Raw genomic sequence first — 15,881 nt, forward strand, 5'->3', positions numbered from 1 at the left:
TCTCTAATGTTTGATGAGTCCAGAGCAGGAACATAACTTTTCTATGTGAGACAGAATTATTATTTTGATGTCATGTATCTGGTGAACAAACTGTGTCCTACACTTCTATTTTACAATGTTTCCCAGAAAGCTTACCAGTTGACTTAAAATGCAAACTGTCATCTCCTTGTGTGATGAGACTGAACCAGCCTGGTTGTGTCTGTCTTGCTGCCCTTACTGTTCAGGCTCTCACTTTCTATGCCTTATTTATAAATCACAAAATGCTTCCCAGTAACAATGCTGAACATGATAAAAAAAATAAGTCTAGCATATTATACCTGAAAAAGATATAGAGAAAGACTCCAAATATGTTTTGTCTTAGAAACTTGTCACCTCTAAGGAGGAACATGTTCCCAAAAGGCCATCCTTGACACCCTGCCTTAGAAGTCGGTGTTCAGGGGAACAATACTCTCATCTAGTGCTAAGGGGGAGGCTGAACTCACATCCTCTATGTGGTACCATTCTTGGACACTTGCAAGGTGGGGTAGGAGAATCTCCTCTGTCTATTGTATACAACATCTTGTGTAGTCAGTGGTTCCCATGTAATGTTTCCAGAGGAACCCATTAATGTTATTTTATTAAACTAACAATGTCTGTGTTATGAGTTGACGAACATGTTTTCTTCCGTTTGCCTATTCACCGAAGAAACTTGGGACATGACTCTAGTCTTTCACTCAAACTTCAGAACTCTATAGCACAGATACAGATAAAGATTTGAACCAATGCTATCGTTTATATTCTGTACCAGGAAAAAAGGACAAAATTTAGCTTATTCAGTTCTCAAGATACCACCTTGGGGAAGATTCTTGCTTTTTTCTATCTTAGTGATTAATAAAAGAAGCATATGCATTTAAGAGATTGACTCAGTCAGTGGACATGACAACATCTGAGTTGCAGAGTCTGAGTCTTTACCCATTAAGATTTGTTCACTTTAAATGTATGGTTCCCTTTCAAAGTTCAAAGTCCCCATTCAGTCGATAATTCCAGCAGTGATTATTCTCCATCCTCTCTAGACTTTGAAATTTAGAGTTAAAAATAATCGTTAAAAATGTTTGGCTGAGGGGTTGGGGATTTAGCTCAGTGGTAGAGCAGGCCCTGGGTTCGGTCCCCACCTCCGGAAAAAAAAAAAAGTTTGGCTGAGAGAGAAAAGTGGTGGTAGGGAGAAAATATGAATTTCAAGAGCTAAATGGGAGGGGTAGATTTGGCCATTGTATGCATTATGAAATTATTAAAAAGGAAAAAACTTATAGTTTAGCTTACTGGTAAATTTTCAGTTGGAGAAAAGCTTGGATTTATTTCCAAAGCTGTTGTCTGGAGCACTCTATTCTAGAGAAATGTCAGTTGGCAATAAAAAGGCTATGGTACTTTAAAAGGTGATAAATCCATTGCTAGGATGTAACTGGGTACATCTGAAACTCCATTTCTGTCATCACTAACCTACCTGCTGATTCTAAACACAGTGAAAGAAATTCTTCCAGGATAGTGTCAAAGTTTATTTATTTATTCCCTGTACTATTCCCAAAGGGACAATGGCTTATAAATTCTTAAGTTTTGTGGTTTGTTTTCAGCACAGGTTACCTCTTTTCTGTGAACTGTGTGAAAATGACCACAGTATATGAGAGAACAGAAGGACTAGATATTTGGGTGGGGAATGCAGCCATGCTATCATTGGCTCTTCTCCCAGGAGTCTTGACTATTGAAAGATTGGCTAAGGATAATGTGGAAGTCAGAGGTGACTTTCTTCACGTTAAGACTTAAGGAGGTCTTGGCAGCTTCCTTGTATTTACCAAAGGAAGTGATTGCCCATACTTAGGGAGGTCCTGTCCCCTAGGACAGACAGGAAGAACCCTAGGCATCTCCCAGTAAGGCTTTCAGAATCAAGTTGCTTGAAGAGCTGGTATAAAGATTGTATTTTTGGAGTGTGTTGGGATAGAAATGGAGAAAAACAGAGAGGCAGAACACTGCCCCAGGCCTTCCTGAAGATTCTTGGCTTCTCATCAGGAATTCTTAGCTCAAAATATATCCTTGAATATATTCAATTAGGGACAAAGCTTAACATTCCACTAATTAGCAAGGTTTTGGTTAAAAAGCATCCTCTGTGGCTAAGAAACCTGTCTTCTATTCCTGTTACGGGCTTCATCACCTACTACCTGCATAGCTTAGAGCAGCAACTGTCACACAGTCAGCTCTTGGGGATCCCCAACTAGCTATATACCCCTATGTGAATTAGTCTAAGCTGATTCCCTTTTACTACCACATAGGAAAAAGCCTGGCACCATGGTATCAGTGTTTGAAGCATGTATGATATGAAAAATTCCAAAGACATTAAAAATATACCTAGGAGGGTAGGAAAAACCCTAGACGCAGAAGTAGAATTGACAATAACACGTTGAGAAGAGGGAGAAATAGAAAGGGAGTTACTATTTTATTGGCACTCCTTATGTTTTCAAACCCATTGAATCCATTAGTGTTGCCTATATGGGCATGGATGTGTCATCCACTGGAGCATGCGTAGCCTCTCAGGGACCACATACCTGAAGAAAACTGACTTTGCATTTCTCAGCAGACATCAATTGCTCATAGCTTTTCAGCTAGAATAAGGACTTCCCTTGTGGTTGTGCGATTTAGGCTGGCTTGGTCTTGTGCATGTAGTCATAGTCACTATAAGTTCATGTGTGCCCTGGCCCTACACACATGAAGTCCACTGCTGCAGACGTCTACTACCTCTGGCTCTTACAATCTTCCTGCTCCCTCATATGAAGTGATTCCTAAATCTTAGAGTGAGGGGTATGATTTAAATATACATTTAGAGCTAAGATCCCCATTGAGCAGTTATGGGTCTCTGTATTAATCACTATCTAGTGCAAAACAAACAAACAAACAAACAAACAAACAAACAAAACAGGTTTCTCTGGTGAGGATTGAAGAAATGCATTTATCTGGGCCCAAAGATAAGAGTCTAGGAAATGATTTAAGACTATGCCCACTTAGTAGAATAATAGTATTGGGTTCCCCCTGGAGTCTATGACCTACCAAATAGCCCATGGATGAGCTTTCTCATGGAGTGAGAGGTCGTGGATCCAATTAGAGAGTCATTGTTTCCATAATAGTCATGCTAGTGGTGTGTCAGTATATCCAGGATGTCAGTGGTTATTGTAATTTACAGCCTGGTAAGGTTATTGATCACTTTCTCCTGCGGAACATGTACAGAACCTTCTAACTATGAAACCCAACCAAGAGGGATGAAACTTTCAGATCAGTACCACCTTGAGTTCTCTATGTTTTATGATTCAAGTATATCGTGTCACCAGCCAACGGGTTTCACAGTCAATTTTGGGAGGGAACATGCTAGCTTTCCTAATCAAGAGAATGCAATATAAGAGGCAGTCTGTGCTACCTCTACCTGTGCCCACTCAAGATTATTAAGAGCTGCAGGTTAATGATGAAAGGTCAAGTTGTAGCCCAGAGAGGGATCTCAAGACCTGAGATGGATGAAAGTATTATAAAGCAAAGGACAGTCCTTGACTTCCAGGTACCTCAAACTCTTTGACTTAGTTCTTCATGCCCCTTGTCTCTATTGTTCTATCCTGGAACCAGGGACATGAAGAGGGGGCAGGGGGCTGTCTTTTGACACATGATTATCTTATACATAATAGTATAAATCCTGGACCCCAGTCTTTTGATAACAGTAATTTTCTACAAAATGTACCCTCATTTTTCTTTTTATAGTAGTGTTTGTTATGTATCTTGGTCTAGCTTTGAATCTACAGTGTAGTTTACTAATCTTCCTGCCTCAACTGGTGGAGTGCTAGAGTTAGAAATGTGAGCCCCCATACTAGTTTTAGAACAACTCTATATTTCTTTTTCTAAAGCCTCATTGTGATACCCTCTACTCAAGTAGATCCCAAAGTGTGTTTCCCTAGATTAGTAAAATCCTTGTGGACTGAGAACTTACTCGAAGTGGAAACTTGGATCTCTAAGTAGAACCTACTGAATCAGAAGTTCTTGGAGCAGACCCAGAGTGCTGTTTTACCCAGAATTCCGTGTGACTTCATGAACATCGATGTATCAAAACTGCTATTCTCCAGTCATGGCTTGCCAGATGATTGGCATCTCTTTGTCAAAGAGGCTTCTATATTCTTCTATAGAATGAACTCAGCAGCAGTAGTTATATTTATATGTCTATAATTGTGAATGACATGGGACACTAGAACCCCTGTGAAGATATCTTTATTTTGAATCTCTGGCAATGATGTCACAGATGGGAAATACTTGGATGATGCTTGGTTGCAAAATACAAAAGCCAAATTTTTACCTGAGCAGAATTGACCAATGAGTGCTACAAAAAGATGAGGCGAACTTGCTCAAGAATCATCTGTGTCATTTGGCTTTATTATGAGATCTTTATCATTGTGCTTCATGGAACACTTTCAAGGTTAACCAACCTATTATTATTTTGTTTTCTAGAAGATAGAAATTGTTAAATATAACAATCTAACTTAGAAAGCAGACATTATTGCTTAGAATTATAGTTAGAATAGGATGAAATCTTGCTGGGATCACAGGTTAGGAATATAGGTTCAGAGGAAGGAACTTGACTGACCTATGTGGCAGAAGAATGCTCGCAATGACATATGACACCAAACCTGAGCTAAAGTAGCTTAAACACAAAGGAAATATGTTATTTTCATTAAAAATAAAAACTAAATGTTGGTTAACTTTAGCAAAGGATTTCTAAAATCAGCAGGTCAGGGGATGGAGAGATGTAACAACTGTTAAGAAGAATGGCTGCTCTTCCCTAAGACTTGGATTTGATTCCCAGAACCTACATGGCATCTCACAACAATTTATAATTTCCTCTACAAGGAATCTTGAACTGGAAACTTAAGGGTGGTTTTTGGAAGTTGGTTGGATGGTGTTTTGTTGGGGCAAACATGTGAAGGGATGATGAATGAAAGACTAAGACTCGTAAAGAAATATTTAGCTGAAGTAGACACAAGAGAAAGGATGTTTTGTTAGATATGTGAAAGGACATGTGATGAAAGATTTTTTTGTTAATGACATATGTGTTGGTTTGCTTATATTATGTGGTTGAGTTGTGTTTCTCAGGACTTTACAGAGAGAGGCATATTAAAAACTTTTGGTGGTAGGTTGCAGTTTTTGTCATTTTTGTGGACTCGGGCTCATTGATAGAGTGAGGTCAGCTGAGACAGACACATGAGTTGAAAAAGACAAGTGCAGAGACAAGCCCCGTGGAAGGCGTATAAAAAGGACTCAAGGGACAGTGATGGGGGCTGAACTAGGTTCCTGCTGGTTCCTTCTACTGCTGACTTGTGCTGAGGCTGAGCTCTGGCTGTCTCAGCTAGGTAGTCCCACTGCTGCTGATTCCTGTTTGCTATCCTGACTCTACTGAACTGGACTGCTGGTGTATCCTTAAAGTGTTTGTGAGTGGATCGAGCTACTGCTGCTGACCTGTGAACTAAATTGCCAATTTCTGAGAACACAGGCGGGAGTTGCTCCAAAGAACCTTTTCTGAACAGTTCCCCTTCCCCTGTATTCTTTCTTGTCCACTACCTCTGGTGGGTGGTGGGTGGACTAAAAGGGAGATTAAAGCATTTAAAAAAACATCATTAAAAATAAGATTTAAAAAAATTAAAGTTACAGGATCTGATGCCCCTTTCTGGCCTCCATGGGCACTATACATACAAGAAGTACATACATACTGACATATCTACTGACAAAATACTCATACATAAAAGCATTAATAATAACTTTAAAAAGGCTACCAACCTGAGAGAGGAAAAAGAAATATATCAGAGGGGCTAAAGAAGAAAAGTGAGAAAGTAAAGTGATGTAATTCTAATACACTAAAATTAAAAAAAGATAAAAGTCAGATTAGCTATATCTAAAGCCCAGATTACTTTTATCTTTTTATATAGCCAGTTTTGGTTTTCCTTTTTGCCTGTAGCATGATAGCTTTTTCATAGACTCTCATGCTGGAGAAGTTTTATACAGTGCTTTATACAGTGCTTACCAGACAAGTATGAGGGACCCAGTTCCAATCCCACATAAAAAACAAACAAACAAAGCAAAACAACAGGGCATCGTAGGGTGCTCCCGCAGACCCAGCGCTGGGATGCAAAGACAGGAGTATCCCTGGAGCTTGTCAGTCATGCAATCTATCAAATAGGTAGAAGAGTGATTGAGGAAGATAATGTTGGGCTCTGACATCCACACACAAACATACTATCATTTTTAAAAATTAAGAAGTATCACACTCACACAACACTTTTCTATAAGGAAGAAAACTTTTGCCAACAGCCTTATCAATGTTTATGCAATTCCCTTTGGGCAGAATGACATCACATATTGATGTCTAAACACGGTGGCTAGGAAACTGGGAACTAGCCATTCGTTTAAGTCAATTAGGATTCACCCATAATGATCCTTGGGCTGAATGTCCCTGGAAATCAATATGGGATAATTTAGGAACAAATTTTAGGGTATATTCCATTTCTATATGAATCTGATTAAGTTAATTATTTTATATTTCAAATTTATTAACTAATAAAACAATGGGTATTCATCAAAACTAATAGTGTAACTTTTAGTGTTTTTAAGAATTTCATGCAATAATATGCAATGATATGTGAAAATTGCATAATATATTACCTTAAATGTAACTTTCAAGTGATCATCATACACATCATTAGAAAAGGGTAGTGTTTAAAGTAACGTTTTTAAGTCTAAGGAATTTTACTTTACATTCATAATTGTGAAATCTTATTTAATATGTGAAGGTTTTGTCAGTCATTTCTAAGAACAACTGGTGACAATTCTTTGTCCGTTCACATTAGTGAAGCTGTTTCTGGAGGTTTATAGAAAGTAACAAACCACAGATGGTCAGAAAATATGAAAACCAAACAAAACTAGTGTGACTTTTTTTTTCATCATGGTTTTCACACCCGTGTACGAGGTGAGTACAGCCTACAAGCACAGCATTCCAAACACCTTATGCCACAAAAACAGAATTCATGAAAACCTTATCATTTGTTTTTGAGGATTTACTGATCTCAAGCACACACAGTTCACCTGAGCAGATTTTCTCTGTGTTTCCTCCAAGTGAAACTGAGCAAAACAAAGGCCACATTTACAAGCTTTTCCCTCCTAAGCAAAACACCAACTGACTCCTTGCCCTCTCCTGCTGGCCAGGGTAGGTTAATAAGGACACTTGGGGACCAATGGTCATAGAATTTCACAGCAGAAAGAGATTGAGAATTCATCTTCTGTGTGAGAAAAGTAATGGCTGGGGATGAAAAATAACAACAAAGAAAGAAGAAAGAAAGGAAAAGAAAAAAGAAGGAAAGAAGGAGAGAAGTAAAATAAAAACACTTTCCCTAATTAATAGCAAGAGAGAATCCAGGAAAATAAAATAGTATCTGAACTTCCAGTCAATGGACATTCTCAAGCTCCTACCCACACCCTCATCCATGTCCTCTTGCCTATAGAACTAACAGAGGTATATTTTATTTTATTTATTTTTAGTTTGCATAGTCATCAACATGCAGTTAGTGGTTTTTAAGAAACACTCTCTTCATTCTCAGTTTGTTGGCAAGTGACTTAAAAAGCACCCCTTCTCTTGGGATGTGTGATACATGAGCTTATGAGTTCCCCTGGGCAAAATGATTGTTTACAGATCAGCTTGTTGCCTAACCCAAACCAGTCAAATATGGGGATATATGCTTCTTAGATCCTGTAGTAACGAAAACCTTTTCATTCCTTCTAGGTTTGAAAGTTTGCAGAAAGTTTGGAGCTTGGGAATACTGGTTCTGTCTTGCTACCACTCGCAGCATCTGAGAGATTATTCCAGAACGAGCAAAGCAGATCAGCCTCTGCTGACATTGACGACATCTGCACCCGGAGCCAGCCTTTTTTATAGGTAACACTAGCGGGCAATTCTTTGGTTAATGGGAGCTAGTAAATCAACTGTTTGGTTTAAGTGGGCTTGGCTGAGCTCAACCCTCAAAGATGTTTATAGCTCAGTTCTTCACTTCCCCTCTTTCTCTCTCTTATCTTTTAAGTGTGAAAGGAACACACAGAGTCAGTGCCATGGTGATGAGCACAGAGAATTTTCTCTCTATATCACAATGCTGTGTGATTCACTGTTCGTACTTGAACCACGATTCCTGTAACCACTTACCTACCTCTGGTGAGCAGTGGGGTCAAACTCTAACAAGTCTTTCTGATTCAAATGTGTGGCTCTCATTCATTCATTCAGGAACTCTCGACTACGCACTAGTTAGTTCCAGATAACTTCTTCGAGTCTGTGATCCTATTAATAGTTTGCTCTGTGTATACTTTTCCCTCACACTTTCAAACTCTGGAGGCACAATCATAGTACTTTCCTCAAAGCCATCTTCGCTAACTGTACACAACATCATACTACAGTGGGTGGCTTTTCCCCTTTGCTGAGCTGTATTTCAGAAGCTTAGGAATTTCCCAACTCATCCAGGTTCTCCCCGAGACATTAGATTCACCAACTCAGGAATCCCACACCACTTTCTTACCACTCCATACTCTTCTGATATACGGCCCATGTCTGTGCCTCCTTCTTTCTCCTTTTGGTAGGTTTCACCCTGTGATTTTCTTAACCCTTTAAAGACTTTTACCCACACTTCCCACTCCACAGACTTCTTTCACATTTCAGTCCTCACCTTTGACTGCTATTACTAATGTAATACGGTAACCAAGAGTTTTTTAAAAACCTTAATGGTTGGAAGTGAGAGAACCTGACATTTGAAAAGGTTTTTTTTTTTTAATTATGTACTCTACAGAGACTTAATTTTAACTTCTGTGCAGACTGTTCCTTTGTTTAATTGAAAAATCCTTTGAATAGGCCTCTTAGTTGCACTAAAGGGAAGCTTCTAATCTGACATACAGGAGACTGAAAGAACAGAATTGAGCACAGCAACTTCTTTGAATAGTCATGAACAAGGCTGTCCTTGAACATGCAGATGCACCAATGCAGATTCCTCATCCTACCATTTTTATATACATGGATTTTGATTATATTCTTCTAGTCCAGAGGTTAATCCTAGAAGAGAAAGGTCCAACTGAACATTAAGCTTGCTGGTCCTCTTATGTTAACTTGGACTCGAGATTCTGAATTCAAGGTAGGAAAACGTTGAAAAACTTCCGTATGGAATGGCGACCTGTTTTCTATCAGGTAGACATAAACGCTGAGAGGATATAATGGGGTCTCTGTGAAAGGGATGTACTCTGAGTTCTGAAAGCACCCATTAGGAAGGCCTTATCGATAATTGAGCTTCATGAACTGGAGAAAGGCATTCAGCTCCTGCTTCATAGCCTGCCTATATTATTTGGACATAAAAATAATGGCCTACACAAACAGGTTGGAGCCAACACTGGCTGCCGAGCAATGTGACAAGACAGATTGGTGAGATAGATATTCAGTGGACATTTTCAAAATCTTTAAGATGGCAGAAGGTAGCCAAACAGCAAAGGAATTCTAATTAGCAATAACTAAAACAATCAGAAACCCTGGGGTTAGAACTTCCCAGCTCTCTACTCTAATTGATATCCCCTGTCACATTTCAATGCTCATATATTTAGCACATTCTTAATGCTTTGCATCTTGAAACCTCTTATTAGAAGCTGTGTCCTGAAGAATGGTCTAGGAAAGCTACAGCAGAGAACAGATTCATTAGGAAACACATGCACGTCTAGTCATGGCTGGTTTGAAATCCAGACTCTAAATGGTTACCACACACTACTCCCTCTAGTTACACCTGGCTGCTATTCCTTGGAGTTTTTCTATCTTGATTCTCAGTCTCTGTAACACCCAGTCTTTCTTTTGGGTGCAGGCTTGCCCTCAGTGGTCTCATTTCTCTTCACTTTTCTCATTCTATTATAATCCCCATTGGATGCTGATAGTGACTTATCATGTTCAGTCAATATGTGCAAGGCCAATGGAAGTTTACAGGTAAATCCCTGCACCAAATGATCTCAAGGTTCTCCACTCGCAAGTACTCACTTGGTGTCTGCCAGTGTAACTTTTTCAAGTTGACTGGCATCAGTGCAGTCTCAATTTACTATGGCCCTCCCCAAGATAAGAACTCAGGCTTAGTTAGAATGCTAGTCAAGAGACAATGTGTTAGCAGGGGTTAGACCCCTTCCATCATTTTGTACATACTTTTATTCCATAGCTGTCCGCATTTTCTTCAAAACTCTAAACTGCTCTCAGGAAATTATTTGGTATTTTCCTTAGTGGGCTTAAATTCTGTATCTTAATATATTCTGTAACCCAAACAAAGTGTATCACATTTTACCTGAACAATAAAAATAATGGTTACAATCCAGCTTTTCCTCTACCTGGCATTATGTCACATGCAGTCCTCATATCAACTCACATCTGTATTTCATAAGTGGAAAGATTAAGTTCCTTTATTTCAGTTTTGAGTGGAGAGTCCTGACTTTGAATGACCTATTCTTTTTAAGTCCAAAATAAAATAGGAAGTCGTAGTTTTGAGATATTAGCGAACACAGCATACAGCTTCCTACCCTGGTATTCATGAAGCCAGGGGTGCTGCTTTCCTTGGCAAGTAAGGACACATGGATTCTTTTTAGATCACATGGATACAACTGTAACTTTGAAAAATAATAGCGACCGATTAACTATAATTCCGACTTTATCCTATGTTAACCTTTTCTTCAGTCTAATCCATTTTCAAATATCTCCATGGAACACAGACAGAACAGTTTACTTTCTTGAAGGAATCCTAGATTCAATTTTCAGAAGCCAGTGTATCTTACAATGTAAATTAATATGCAACTAAATGCTGGCTAAGTCTTTCTTTTACACAACCTGTTTTACTAGAATTCCTAAGGCAAACCGCAAACTCATCTCAGAAATATCCTCAGCTCCATGCTCCAGGCCTTACAAAATAGACAGGAAATCCATTTGTATTGTGGGCTTTTGCTTGAAAAATGCCTTAAGTACACATTCCCAGCACAAAACTGGACGATGCTTGAGAAGTAGTTGCAGGTCTAGCGACTGGCCTGATGCAAGCAATGCTTAGCCATAGGCTTGGCGGCAGCCAGAGCTCCAGGGCGTAGCTTTGATTCTCTTCAAGGCAGCAGTGTATTGACAAAAGATCGTAGCTGGGAATCTACGAATTTGTGATCAAATGGTCCATAAAAATCTCTGAAAGTCTCTCTCTCTCTCTCTGTGTGTGTTTGTATGTCTCTGTGTGTGCATTTGTATACATTTGTGTAGGTGAGTAAAAGAAGATATCAGATCTAACTCTCTAGTTGTCTGTTTATTTACCTTATTCCCTTGAGTTCCCTCAGTGAACCGGAAGCTCTCTACCTTCCTCTGTCTGAAAACTCCAGAAATTCCAACCCGCACTGGGGTAAAAGGAGATCCTGCAATGCCTGACTTCCTTACACAAATGCTGGGGACCTTCCTGCTTGGGCAGCAGCTACTTTTATACAGAGCAATCGTTCCAATCTTGAAAATACCTGTGAGTCCACTGTAACTAAATAGATTAGGCTGTGAATTGTAGTTAGTAACCCAAGTGCAGTGTCAACGCTAGGGGCTCTAACTCTCCAGTGTACTCTCCTGAGCAGGCTATGTAAATGTTTCTGGGATTCATCGTCCTTCTGCTCAAAACAGTAATAGGAGAACTTGTATCTCTGAGGGCTGCTGTAATGTTTAAATGAGCTTTAGTGCTCCCATTAGTAAAATGCAGAAAAGTAATCACCCTGATTATTGCATAAGATTGTGGAGAGCTGGTAACCTTTAGATAGTGGTGTAAATTTAGAGCATTATTAATCTAATAAACATGATGCTGTGGAAGGATTTAAACACAGGAACAGGGCTCCAGGGCTATCGTTCATTTTGTGAAGCACTTGCCTAGCATGCACAAAGCCGTGTGTTTAATTCCCAGAACTATATAAACTAGAGTTTATGTAAGTCAGTAAATAATTCACTGTCCTGGCCCCTAACCCACACTGGGAACAAGTACCACAACACAAGTTAAATTTTACCATTGTGCTGAACCTTTTTTCCTGTACTAAAGAGTAATTTTCAAATGTAAAAGCATTAAAAAAATGTAACTTGTATTCAAATGACTTGGGAATCATGGAGACCTAAGTTAGCAAAATAACCATGAAGTTATAATTTCCATGGGAAGGACATTATCTGAGAATGAATAAATATAGCTTATTATCAATCAAATAAAGTTGCAAACCTCCAAAGAAGTGTCGAATTTTAAAGATCTCACATTTTATAAATAAATGTAACACATAATGTCTGGTCAAAGGCAGACAGAAGAACCTTAAACCTGCTAAGTTCAACAACTTGTGAACTATAAGTAATAGCCCTAAAAGCAAAAGTCTAAAGAAACTACAGGGGCACTATCTGCATTTAGCACACACCTACTCTGTCCCCTTGGAATGACTACCTATGCCATATGTCTTCAATGAAGACCAACCAAGCAACTCGGGGAAGGACTGTAAAGTAAAAGGAACCTGCGATTTTCACCTCTTAATAACTCCAAACTAGGGTAGGGGCATGGTAGTGCACGCCTTTAATCCCAGCACTTGGAAGCAGGTGGATCTCTGTGAGTTTGAGGCCAGCCTGGTCTACAGAGTGAGGCAAGCACAGTCTGGGCTACACAAAGAAACCCTGCCTCAAAACAAAACAAAACAAAAACAAACAGAAAACCAAAAGAACAAATAAACAAAAACCTATAACCAGAGAAACTATATTCTACAGACCAAGGATGAATCACCTGTGCCTTACAGCCTACAATGTGAATCTTTCTCTAAAAATCAAAAACATTTTAGTTGTGGGTGTATAAAAGTTTAACTTAGGATTCAAGAGCTTCAAAATTACTTGATTAGTGAAACCAGTAAAATTAAATATTATTCGTAGTCTAACCTCCATAAGTAGAGGAGAGAAAAATAGAGAATAAAATATTTTAATATGTCACTGGAAAATACATGGTATTCAGTGGGAGAATTCAGAACATTGGGTGGAACCAATACTTTGATGAATAATTCCTTTTTTACGTTTGGCTTGAGTCATACTGTAACAGGCATTTATTTCAATTACTTGAATAGGAGGGTGAAAATCTAAAAACACCTAGCTCAGTCCCTGACCAACATAAATGTATTGCCTGTTAGCTAAATGTCCATGTGAAGTTCAGTACACAGAGACCAGTAGTCACAACCCAGCTTTACTTTTAACCTTCTCACCTCTCCCACATCAGACTTAACCTATGTGAACATGAGCAGAGGGGACAGGCCCATAGCATGTACACACTCCTTGCCTTTTACATACTCTACTGCTACAGGTAGGTCAATGATGGGTGAGGAAATAATAGGGTAATAATGAACTTTTCATGTTACTGCAATCTATATAAATTCTTAAACACTGGTTCTTTTATTTCAATCCATGCATTTATGAGTCCTTCAGAGATTATTAATTCAAAAGTACACCTTGAACCTTATTTTCTCAGAAATTATGACTGCACTGATGGAGTTACAGCCCTGACTCCTGTATGGGAATTAAGAGCAGCCTCTTCCTTTGCACCATTTATCAGGAGTTTATGGCACATCCAGAAACCTCTTCCTAATTCCCTTTTGTCTTTGACCTGAACGCTGGAAGTGCGTGCCTCTCTCTGCTCCTGCATTCACTCAGCTCCAATTCAGGGGCCAATTTCTTTCTCTTGTAACTTTTGCTTTCTTTGGTAGGAAATTCAGGACCCTGCCTCAATGTTTTCTGAGTACCAGGAGATAGTAGTCAAATCACTTGAATTTACAGGTGATTTGATGGGGGACTTGGCTGAGAGTCACAGTATTGTGTTGATAACCCTCTTCAGATAAATGTCCCTATCCAAACCTCGCCCAACTGCCAACTTTAATGCGAGGTTTGGGGCATGAAATACTTAGTTAACCCTCAAAAGCCTTCCACACAGGCTCTGATGATTCTACCTTATGAGTTTCGCACACCTATTCTAATAAGAGATTTTGTATTCTGAGATTGTAGAAGAAACTCTTGTATTAGTGAAAACTAGTTTAAGCCTACATATATCTTTTGATATTTAAAAGTCTAAGAACAGTGAAGATGAAGAAACAAGAAATTATTTTTGTTCAATAAATGTACTGTTGACTATTTTATTATATTCAAGTGCTTGGACTAAATAATTTTAAAAAAGAATATTATTCCAGTTAACTAGGTACATGAAAATTAACTACAAATTTTAATAAGATTTTGACTTTTGCTTCATACTAAGGATTGCTAATTTGCTTTGTAATAGAGAAGGATCAAAAAGAGAGACAGAGAGGAGAAGCAATAAAGACATATTGGGTGGAGCAATGACTCACCTTGTCTCGTCGATGTAAACAGCTTCCAGTACAGATGCCGCATATTCGATATTCTTCTTTAGGTCGACAACGTTGACATCACCTTTCTCCAGCTGCTTCACTAAGCATCTTAGTCTGTTTCCAAAATAGAGAGAGAGAGAGAGAGAGAGAGAGAGAGAGAGAGAGAGAAACATTTTTTTTAATAACCAAGTAGAAATAGCTCAGTGTCAAACATGCAAACTAAATACAACAGTTAACATAACTACTTCTAGGTCATTATTTAGAAATATTTTTATTTTGTATAATTAAAACCAATCTTATTAATGTAAGTAATTATTAGAAATGGTATTCATATCCCAGTAATATTACAAATATTAGTGTGTAGTATAATACCCATATTCAAGGCCAATTCTCCTGAAAATTCAAGACAATGTGTTCAAGACACTTTCCTAAGAATAAAGTTTAGGCTTAGAATTTAATCTGTGATCCTTCTGCTTCCTCGGGGCTGGCTACGTTCTCTTTGGACATCACCTTGACTATTCTTCACTATTTGCAACAAAGGCAGAAAGATGAAAGATGAAGCTTGATTCCAGGAGATGAACAACTCTGTCCCAGTGACCTCTCCCCTCCATGACACTTTCTCAGCACAGTCCTACAGCAATGGACTGAAATACCAAACCCAGGAACCAAGAGAAATCTTCCTCATTTAAATCATTTCCATCTGGTATTAGTTGGAGTGAGAAACATTTATCAGCACCATTTTACTACAATTTTTTTTTAGCCAGGGTGAATCTGAAAAATATTTTCTCTTGGCATTTTCCACAAGACCAGGAGTTTCAATTCTTAGAGAAATTTCAAAGTGGGAAGTGCAACTAAGTCAGGTCTAGAATGCTGATTGACAGGGTTGGGGATTTAGCTCAGTGGTAGAGCGCTTGTCTAGCAAGCGCAAGGCCCTGGGTTCGGTCCCCAGCTCCAAAAAAAAAAAAAAAAAAAAAAAAGAGAGAAAAAAAAGTAGAATGCCGATTGACAGATTCTGAGATGATTAAGGTCAATGTTTTAGGACCCTGAATTTGGAGATAATGGTCTTACAGCAATAGACATTCAACGCAGTGAGATAATACAAGCGATCTGGATATGAGTTTCACACTTTGGGGAACTTCTATGCATTACATTGTAAAGCACACATTTTTGGAAGTGTTTTCCTGGGCTGAACTGGAACCACATTGCTTGTCCAGATCCATTGTCTTTCATAGAGTACAGAGGACCATGAACTCCTTTCTGTACCCAGAAAAGCAATAGGAAGATGCCTTAGCTATTTCCCTAAACTGTCAGACACTTTCATTTCATCTCTGTTAAGAAGTGAAGGCAGAACACACCTACACTAGAGCACTACCTGAAATAGGATGGCTTTAATTTTCTGGCAATTTACTTTTAGTGATTTCCAATACCGA

At 38.7% G+C, this 15,881-nt stretch overlaps 1 protein-coding gene and 1 long non-coding RNA gene across 10 annotated transcripts in view; one reads left to right on the forward strand and one right to left on the reverse strand.

The window, feature by feature from the left end:
* The window catches only part of Pde1a (phosphodiesterase 1A), a 280,237-nt gene that overhangs the window by 69,414 nt on the left and 194,942 nt on the right, over nucleotides 1-15,881 (reverse strand). For all 8 annotated transcript variants that reach the window (XM_063284612.1, XM_039105908.2, XM_039105909.2 and 5 more), the window contains 1 exon segment: nucleotides 14,452-14,565. In XM_063284612.1, coding sequence (XP_063140682.1) covers nucleotides 14,452-14,565 — 114 coding nt within the window.
* LOC134486399 (uncharacterized) overlaps nucleotides 1-15,881 on the forward strand; it is a 110,816-nt gene that overhangs the window by 2,134 nt on the left and 92,801 nt on the right. For both annotated transcript variants that reach the window (XR_010065253.1, XR_010065252.1), the window contains exon 2: nucleotides 7,826-7,978. This is a non-coding gene — a long non-coding RNA (uncharacterized LOC134486399). The remainder of the gene's footprint in view (nucleotides 1-7,825; nucleotides 7,979-15,881) is intronic.

The sequence above is a fragment of the Rattus norvegicus genome, chromosome 3, assembly GCF_036323735.1.
Source record: "Rattus norvegicus strain BN/NHsdMcwi chromosome 3, GRCr8, whole genome shotgun sequence".
Lineage (NCBI taxonomy): Eukaryota > Metazoa > Chordata > Mammalia > Rodentia > Muridae > Rattus > Rattus norvegicus.